At 55.4% G+C, this 10,023-nt stretch overlaps 1 protein-coding gene across 1 annotated transcript; it reads right to left on the bottom strand.

Moving 5' to 3' along the window:
- Nucleotides 1-1,816: 1,816 nt before the first annotated feature.
- Nucleotides 1,817-9,517, bottom strand: HMOX1 (heme oxygenase 1). Its single transcript, XM_049626249.1, has 4 exons — nucleotides 7,723-9,517; nucleotides 4,993-5,484; nucleotides 3,529-3,628; nucleotides 1,817-2,556 (listed from the first exon to the last, which is right to left on the bottom strand). Exons 1-4 carry the CDS (start codon nucleotides 7,939-7,941, stop codon nucleotides 2,426-2,428), a joined length of 942 nt encoding a protein of 313 aa, XP_049482206.1. The 5' UTR covers nucleotides 7,942-9,517; the 3' UTR covers nucleotides 1,817-2,425.
- Nucleotides 9,518-10,023: the final 506 nt, after the last annotated feature.

Here is a 10,023-nt window from a genome sequence, read left to right as displayed (position 1 = left end):
AAGTCGCCTCTGGATCCAAAATGGTCCCGGGGGTGTTTTCTTCGACCCAAAGGGTGATTTTTCTTTTTCCATCGTAGACGACTTTTCATTATTTGCCAGTGCTTAAAATTTGCGAAAGTTCACGACCCCAGATACCCAACCTCGCTTGGAAAAATGGGAAGATTTGGTAAAACTTGGCGTTCTCAAGCAGCAGCGAGGGCTGCATCATCTCTCTTCCCTTGTCTTCCGTTCCCACCCTCCACGATGAACGACGGCAAATGTTTCCTTCCCTTTGCCACAGGCATGTAAACCTATTTACTGAGGGGTGTAAAATACCAGTATTTTTACAGTGTGTAACAAAATCAGATAAATCTGAAATTTGCTTTTCTCGTTAATACTTCCTGGAAGTCTCTCTGAGGACAGGATAGATTTATGTCATTCTATTATTTTTATTTTTTTTAAGTAATCTCTACACACCCAACGTGGGGCTTGAACTCACGACTCCAAGATCAAGAGTTGCACGCTCTTCCAACTGAGCCAGCCAGGTGCCCCTGAACTCATTCTACTTAACAGCTCATAATTCTCCATAGTATGAATAGAATACAGATTATTCAGCCCTTTTCCTGTTAGTAGAATCAAGATGGTTTGTTTCCCTGTCTGTCCCCTCCCTCTTTTCCCTTTTCACTACAAATAAGGAATATTGACGTCCCTTTCACAGAAAACTGGAAGTGAGGCCTATGGTGGGAAGATCTACAGCCGCTATTTGGATGCCTACTCTTTGCAAACATAATGTCATCATAATCAGTGGCTCCTGGACCTGATTGCACTTTGGACTCTCTCAGCTTTTCACAAAACAGGATTCCGGAATCAGAACCTCTCGGGACCCAAGATCCCCTGGGGTGATTCTGACAGCACTGTCCACAGATGGGTGTTTAGACGCCCCTGGCCCCTCCACCAGCTGCGGAAGGTAGTTGTATCACTTTCATTTTGCCAGTGAACAAAAGGAGACCAAGTGCCTCATCCAAGGTTCCAGACTTAGTGACAAAGCCAGGACAAAGTTCTCCAAACTCCCCCGTCATCACGTGCTAGTGGTATAAGGAAACACTTTGTCCCCTGCTTTCTCAACTACACCTTAAGCGAGGGCTTTTCACTTTCCCCAATTGGGAAGCTGCACTATTTTCAGTGGCTCTCATGACTTAGGGGGAAAAAATCGGGGCTTTAGAGCTGGACAGACTTGGCTTAAATCCTTCCTGACCCCCAGAGCACCCTGCGCAGGTTTGCTGCGAGGATTAAACGAGATGACAGGTGGGGTGACACAAAAATCGCTTAGCCCAAATCACAAAACCCCGATCACCCTCCTTTCAAAATAGGAGCTGATGTTGGGCGATGTTGACATTTTACACGCCTCTCGTTTGCTTCTCCAGACAGGCAGGTGATGTGGGTCTCACCGCATTCGTGTTGCAGATGACGGGACTGAGCCCCACAGAGCGAACGTCCACAGCCGCGCTCCATAGCAGTGTCACATCTCACTGTAGTCCCAAAGATTCACTGTATCGACTAGATAACTTTTATCCCATAAGCTGCTCGTTGCCGCCTAACAGGGCAATGTCATCCTCAGTAAAGCAGTCCTGCATCCAACAAGGTTCCGCACAAAGCTGCACACGCCCACTGCCCAAAAGCTCGCCCCCCACATTCCCACACCGGAGACCAACATCCGAAACTGGTTCCTTCCACCCCCACCTTCGCCCCTTCTCCCCACCAGGCATTCAAGAAACAAGTGGGGGAAAGGTCAGCTCCCCAAGGGTAACAGCGCCCAAGAAAAACACTTCAAGTTACTATCAGGCAATGTAGTTTATTATTTCACACAAAAGTTAGCGACCAAGGCCACAGTGTCGTTAAAACACCTCCCTCCCCACCCCCCCCACCCAAACTCGCCCCACCCCCGCTATAAAAACAGAACACAACAAAATACCACAGTTCACGTTGAGCCAGGAACACAAAGTGGCTCCGACAAAAACAAGACAAACACAAGACACAACATCTTTGCACGTTTGTATAAAAATTGCCATGGCCCACGGGGCAAGCGGTCATGGCGTGTCAAGGAGACCGCGAACTCGGGGCATGGGGAGGTTCAAGACAGCTGCCACTTCTGGCCATGTCTTCTGGGCTCTGCTGCAGGAACGGGGGCTGCTGAGGGTCCAGGCAGGACCCCTCATCCCAGTTTGGAAGTGCAAGTCATTGAGTTGGATGTGCTTTCGGTTGGGGAAGATGCCGCAGGCTCTTCCTCCCTTTCCAGAGAGAGAGGGACGCAGGGACAGGGCAGGCGGGGGGCCCAGACAGCCCCCCTTGCCTACAGTAAGGAAGCCAGCCAAGAGACGTGCCCTCTCCAGAAAGAGGGCCCTCGGTGGGACAGAGTTCACAGCCTGAGGGGCCAGCACCCTTGCAATCACATGACATAAAGCCCCACAGCAACCGTTGCCACCACAAAACTGAGGGTAAGGACCCATCGGAGGAGCGGCGCCTGGGAGAGAAGGTTCAGCTGGGGCTTCCCTCTGGGAGTCTCCGTGAGAGCAGCATCTGAGAGAGAGAAAGGGGGCAACGTCACCAACAGGTGGACACGGGTGGGAGTATGGGGTGTCACAGAAAAACACAGCAAAAGGGTCTCGGCAGCCTCTAGTACAGTTCCTGCTCAGTGTCTGCTAGAGCAGAGAGCCCTCTGGCCACTGCTCGGTTATCTCCAAAGACAGGGAGCTTCCTCCTTCTCCCAGCTGTCCGCTCTTCCATTTCAGCCAGCCCGCATGGTGAGGACACATCCTCCAGGGGTACTCCGGGGAACCCCACTTTGAGAACTGCTGTGTTAGGGTAACGACCCCCCTCCCCGCACACCAGCTAGCCAATCCCATCAGGACTGGCCTCATTCCCATGTCCCCAGGCGCAGTTCCACCAACAGAGGGCTCCACAGGTCCTGGCACAGGTGGGAAAGCCACAGGGCGGGTGGGGTAGGCTGGTGGCTCAAGGGGCAAGGCCTACAGTAACCCGCCAAGCAGGGGGCTGGCCTTCACTTCTCTGTTCACCCCCACCCCCAAAACCACAATCTTGCCCACGCCCGTGTCGGGCTCGATGAGGGTACATTTCGTGGAGCACTTTGGTCTTTCTGGAAGTTTTCCAGATGTTCTCTCAGGACTGCCACGCAAGAAGACCGAGGGGTTCCGTGCCTCCCCGGGGTCCCACGGCAGGGTAACTGCTAGAACCACTTCCAGAACCCTGCCCCCCATCAGGGGGTCTCCACTCAGAAACCATGAAAGGGGCGGGGGGCGGGGGTGACAGTGAACGAGAACCAATCGACCACCCTTGATTTCAGAGATGGGGAAACAGGTGTGGAGAGGCTGCAGGGCTGGCCCCGAGCCCCACTGTGAAGGCTGCTGCCCTGTGCCTGCGCCCTACTTGTCACTCGGAACACTCGGAAGACGGGGCAGCCAAGCGGCGCCCGAGACACGCGGCTGGGCCCCGCGCCCCTCCCACAGCGGCCATCCCCGGGGGGACCCTCACCTCGCGCCCCGCTGCCGACCCGCCGGCGCAGCCCCGGTGCCTGTGAGGGGCTCTGGTCCTCGGCGTCCTGGCCCAGCAGCTCCTGCAGCTCCTCAAACAGCTGAGAGACAGAAGACACACAGCCCGTCTCAGTGACATCACAGGTGACAAGTACGTTAGAACCGCCTGCCTGCTCTTCCCCAAATGCTGCCCGGGAACCAGCATCCTGACGTCAGGGTTCACTGGGGCTGTTCGTGCCCTTGTCCCGTGTCCCTGGGCCAAGTCTTATTCCGCGAGCGGTACCCAGTGTATGTGGCTCCTGCAGCCCGCTGTCCTCACCCAGCCGCCCCCTGCGCCACTCAGCCTTGGTCCGTGTGTTTCGTGATGCTCATTAGCCAGGCTTTGCAGGGGAGGCACCTGGACCGAGGCTGACCCAGAGGTCAGGCAGCAAGAGCCAGCCTTCCAGTGGCTCCAAAGCCCCTGGAGGGGTTTTTCTGAACCCCTCCGAAAGACACAGAGCCTTCTGGGAGGCTTGACCAGGTCCGCTTGCCCTTGTCATCGGTCAGGGGACTGCAAGGGAGGGACGGTGTTCCCTAAGAGGTGCTGGGTGCCATGCTGGGAACCAAGGGGCCCAGGAAGGCACGAGCTAAGACCCCAGTCCCCACAGCACCCCCAGGAGGAGAGGAGAGCTATAGGATTCTACAACATCCGGGTTAGAAGGAACCTCACCCTCAGCTCCCCCCAGTCATCCTTCAAGGTCTTGCTCAAAGCCCAGGCTCCCCTTGGGTTTGAGGCAATGCTAGAAACTTGCATCCTGCCTTGCCAGCCACACCTGTGACCCCTGCAATGCCAACCCAGCCACACACAAGTCTATGTTGTCGCACGGTGTTGCCACAGAGTGCTACAACTGTGCCTCTCACACCCTGAGAGACCACGAACCAACCGTGAGAAGGCTGGCCCTGTGCCAGGCCCTGCCATTGGGACTTGATTGGTATAAACTCACTTGACTCTCACAACAACTCTTAAGAGGCAGGCGCTGTTACATCCTCGTTTTACAGATGGGGAAACTGAGGTAAGATCACCCAGCTAGTGGGGCGCCTGTGTGGACAGTCAGTTAAGCGTCCGACTTCAGCTCAGGTCAAGATCTCGCAGCTCACAGGTTCGAGCCCCCCCCATCGGGCTCTACACTGACAGCTCAGAGCCTGGAGCCTGCTTTGGATTCTGTCTCTCTCTCTCTCTCTCTCTCTCTCTGCCCCTCCCCTGCTTGTGTTCTCCCACTCTCTCCTCTCTTTCTCTCAAAAATAAATAAATAAAAACATTAAAAAAAAGATCACCTGGCTAGGAAGTGGCAGAACTAGGAGCCTGACTCCCTAACCATGCCTTTAACCATGACCCACAGCCCACGCCCCCTGTGTAGGAGCGATGTCCCCACAGGAGCAGCGAGGGGAGACAGTGGCCACCCTGGGCTGCCAGCCAGCTCCTCACCTGAATGTTGAGCAGGAACGCAGCCTTGGCCTCTTCGATGACCCTCTGCCTGACCTCGGGGGTCATCTCCAGAGTGTTCATACGGGAGCGGTACAGCTGCTTGAACTTGGTGGCGCTGGCGACGTTGGGGAAGGTGAAGAAGTCCACGCCCTCCCCGGAGCTGGGCAGGTCCAGGGCCTTCTGAGCAATCTTCTTGAGGACCTGGCCCCCAGACAGATCGCCGAGGTAGCGGGTGTAGGCGTGGGCCACCAGCAGCTCCGGCTCCTTGCGCCCCACCTCGTGGAGCCGCCGCACGTAGCGCCTGGTGGCCTGCGTGTAGGGGATGGCGTCCTCCCAGCGGGGCCCGTACCAGAAGGCCATGTCCCGCTCCAGGGCGGCCCTGCGGTGCAGCTCTTCGGGGAAGTAGAGGGGGGCATAGACGGGGTTCTCCTTGTTGCGCTCGATCTCTTCCTCCAGAGCCACGTAGATGTGGTACAGGGAGGCCATCACCAGCTGAAACCGGAGCGAGCAGGTCAGGCTGCCAGCCTCGCGGAAGAACCCCATCCGGCCCCTCCCCCCACTGCCCCGGGGAGACCCTCACGACCTCCCCAGGCTGGGCTCCCACCTCTTGCTGCCCCCCCACCCCACAAATCCTCTCTACACAGCAGCCAGAGAATTCGATCATGCACCTGCTGAGCCTAAACCCTTTTATTCCATGGGATGAACACGCAGCCTAACTTAGTCCCTATGAACAGAGGAGCTGCTGTCCCCACTTTACAGAAAGGGAAACGGAGGCTCAGAGAGGGGAGGAAACCGAGGTCTCACAGCTAGTAAGAGATGAAACTGAAGTCAGGCCCAGGCGTTGCTAGGGAACCAGCACAGCTCTAGAGCAAGGGAGGACCTGAATGAAAGTGCTTACTGGCGACTCCCGGCGCCTCTGGACTTTGACCTCTGGGTAACTATCTGCGGGCCGATTCTCCCTGGAAACGCACTCCGAACCCCACACCTCTAGCTGTTGGTCTAGTCTAGGGGGACCGGCCCGGTCCACCTTGGCTTGGGGAACTGCCATTACACGTTAATACTCTAAGCTTGAGTCTGAAGGAGAACAAAGATGCTCTGGTTAAGGTTTCCAAGTTATTTGTAAGCCGCAAACCTTCATGGCAGCCTCCTTTCTCAACAGGGCAGAAATCCAGGCAGCTTTCTGATACAAAGCAGCCCGGGCTATCGAGTGTGACCGACCTGGTTCTAACCTCTGCTCGGCCGGTCCTCAGCTGTGTGACCTTGGGTAAGCCGCTCGCCCTCTCTTGGCGATTTGAGGTCTGAGTGACTGTCAAGTCAAGCCTTGGTCCCCTCCCCTGCCAAAGGGGACAAGCATGTACTAAAGGGGACTGATGGGAGAGTCAAGCAGGGTGACACAGGTAAAGTACTAGGCACAGCCTGGCCCTTGGCCCTCGGTTAAGAGGCTGTGGTGATAAACGTCACCGCCATCGGCATCACCTCCGCGAGTATGGGTTCTCTCATGGATCTTTGTGCCCACTTTGAACTCAGAGGCTCAGACGCAAGATCCAAAGTCCCAGTGGTTGGCTATGGGATACTCCAGCAGTCACCTCCGCGGCTCCCGCTGTCCCCAGCTACAGTACACCAACTGGGTGTGTGTCACGCCTCCTGGAACTGACATGTCACATGTCACTGCAGCATCTCTTGGGCTGGAAGCGGGAGGAGGGTGCCGATTGCAAAAGGGCGGGGTGTCAGGAGCAGGGGGGATACACCTGCTAGACCCCCTCTGTTCAAGCTGAATAAGCCTTTCCTCACGCTGAGGTCTGATCACCAGACACCTGCCTGACCCTTGGAGTGCTTGCCTTTTACTCGCATGAATTCCACAGCGGTGCTGGGAAAATCAGTGCCTCACATGAAGCGGGTCCTTAAGAAGACTCTGTGTTGAGGGGGCACCTGGGTGGCTCAGTCGGTTAAGCATCCGACTTCGGCTCAGGTCATGATCTCACAGTCCGTGAGTTCGAGCCCCGCGTCGGGCTCTGTGCTGACAGCTCAGAGCCTGGAGCCTGCTTCGGATTCTGTGTCTCCCTCTCTCTCTACCCCTCGCCTCCTCACACTCTGTCCCTCTCTCTCAAAAATAAATGAACATTAAAAAAAAAAGAAGACACTGTGTTGGAACCCCACTTCATAGAGGAGGTCTCCACAATCTTATTAGGATTATCCTTATTAGGATTAATCTTATTAGGAAATGGTCGTGGTCGGGCTCGAACCCATGCTGCCCCTTGCCTTCAGAGGCAGATCAGAATTACGTCACGAGCACAAGGTCTGAAGTGCGACCAAGCCTTGGTTTGATTTCAGCCTTTCCCGTTTACTTACTGGCTGTGTGACCTTCTGTTAGCTACTTCACCTCTCTGAACCTTCCCTTCCTCATCTTCCTTACCCAGAGGGGAGGCACAGAATAAGAAACTGTAAAACGCCCAGCACAGAGGAGGCACTCAGTTGATGGCACTAGGGCCCCTGCCCCTCCACAGCACTACTGTCACAGGTTGGGAATTTGCTGTGTGACCTTGCGCAGGTCACTTCCCCTCTTTAAGCCTCAGTGGTATCATCTGCAAAATGATTCCCTTGAACACGCCCATCTGGTCCCTCGGCATCCCTGGGCCGGATTTCCACTTAAACCACTGGCCTGGGTGCCTTGGACACACACACACCCCTGTCATACCCTCCACCAGGGCTGGTCCCCACCAGGCCACATACCTTAAATCCTTTCCGGGTCACCTGGCCCTTCTGAAAGTTCTTCATGAACTCGGCATTCTCTGCCTGGACGTGCACCTCCTTGGTGGCCTCCTTCAGGGCCTCTGACAAATCTTGGGGCATGCTGCAGAGGGGAGGGGGGAGGGAGGGAGAGAGGGGGAGGGTGAATAAGAGTGGCTCTGAGCAGGGTTCATCCCCACGCTGAGCTTCTGAGCCTGCCATCTGCCTCTCAGCAGGCCTCAGAGAGCGATCAGACTCCTCTGCAGAAATCGCTCCAACCTGCCATCTAATACATAGGCCACCTTCCTTCCCAACTGCCTTCCAAACAGCCCCATCAACGCGCTTCAGGTCCTACAACTGACTGGGAAACCCTGATACCAAGTTATTGGCGAAAAGGGGGGGGTGCAGTTTGCAATGCCCGGGGAGAAGTGGCCCCCAGAAATACGAACATTCATATTCTACATCATCACTGCTTGCATTGGCTTTGGACCCAAGATTTAATTCAATTGTTTTGTTGACGTTTCAGGTACAAATCTCTTAAAATGTTACGCGCATCAAAAAAAAAAAAATGGGGCGCCTGGGTGGCTCGGTCGGTTAAGCGTCCGACTTCGGCTCAGGTCATGATCTCACGGTCTGTGAGTTCGAGCCCCGCATCGGGCTCTGTGCTGACAGCTCAGAGCCTGGAGCCCATTTCAGATTCTGTGTCTCCCTCTCTCTCTGCCCCTCCCCTGTTCATACTCTGTCTCTCTCTGTCTCAAAATTAAATAAACGTTAAAAAAAATTTTTTTTTAAATAAAAAATAAATGTTATGCGCATCATAAAAGTGCTTGGTTTAAAAAGCCTGTGAAACTCTGCGTTACTCAAAAGAATCCCTTTCTGGGAGTATTTCTGCCATATGTCTGTATCCACTTCCCGCAGAACTGTCATTTCTCCTTTCTCTCCCGCACCCCCCCTTCCAGAAACATCACCCCCTGTTCTGTAAATGTTCATTGAACTCCTGGGAGAAGGGAAGGAGCCAGACTGGGAGGCGGACAGACGGTGGTTCAAATCCCAGCTCAGACACCTGCTAGCCAAGGGGACCTTGGGCTTGTTGCCTCCCTGGTCTGTGAAGTCCTCATCTGTAAAATGGGGCCAGGAAAGCCATAGTGGTGTTTTCGTTCAAGTGCCGGACAACTAGTAACACAAGGACATGGCCACCAGGGGGCTCTGGTAAGAGAACCAGCCACTGTCACCCAGCCTGGGCAGCCCCAGGGATCCTAGATTTAAGCAGAGAGCACCTCCAAGGTCATTCAAAAGTCCAATACAAAAAAAAGAAAAAAAAAAGTTGGGATACCTTAGGGTCACAGCCATCTGGTCCCCCAGCCCGGGCTGGGGAGCCAGCCAGGTAAGCCACCTTTTATCCCTCTAACTGGCCCACCGGACGAGACTGAAACCCAGCTTCTCCTTAATGGGAAACCCAAGGGAGTGAGCGATGTGGCTTCCCGGCTCTGTCTCGGGGAGGGACTGGAGACCAGAGCTGGGCGGCAGGGCAGGGGCTGCCCGCCGGGGAGAGGCCGGTCCCCGGCCCCGCGCCCCTCACTTGCCTGTCGGGCTGCGGGCGCTCCATCCGGCCGGCGCTCGGTGCTGGCTGCGGTGCTGGGTGCTGGGTGCTGGCTCCGACGTCTCGGGACGTGCAGGAGGAGTGGCGAAGGCGACTGTGCCGAGGGCGACTGTGCCGAGCCGCGCCGCGCCGTCCATTTATCGCCCGGACGGGTCACGTGGCGGCCAGCAGCTGATCCCCACATTCGGCCCGACGTTGCAACACCCGCGCCGCGCCCGCCCCAGGCCAGCGGGGGTGGAGGGGGAGCGGTCATATGACCCTCGGAAAACAAAGCAATTTAAAACAGGACGCTTAAAAAAAAAAAAAAAAGCAACAATGTCTGGAAATCTGAGCAACTGTGTGATTTTGTCCCTTCTCGAGGGCACCCCCCCCATGCCAGGATGGGACTTGTGCTCCCCAGGAATCTGAAAGAGCCAGAAAGCTCGGAGGCTTGAGTCTCAGAGCAGGAGGCGGGTGGGCCACAGCCGGGACTTACCAGTCCCAGACCCTGCCGGCAGAGCCCTAAATGTCACCTCCTCAGGGGACTCTCAGCTGACAACCTCCCTCATTCTCACTTTAAATGTACATTTAGGGCCTTTTTAATTTTTTTAAGCACCTATTAAGTGCTAGAGACTGTACTGAATTTATAGTTCATCCCCACAACTATTCTGTGGGGTAGATCACTACCATTTTACAGACGGGGAAACTGAGGCTGGGGATTGGGG

Source organism: Panthera uncia, chromosome B4 (assembly GCF_023721935.1).
Source record: "Panthera uncia isolate 11264 chromosome B4, Puncia_PCG_1.0, whole genome shotgun sequence".
Classification (NCBI taxonomy): Eukaryota; Metazoa; Chordata; class Mammalia; order Carnivora; family Felidae; genus Panthera; species Panthera uncia.
Note: the sequence above shows the minus strand (reverse complement) of the source record. Positions and strands in the feature narration are given on the sequence as shown.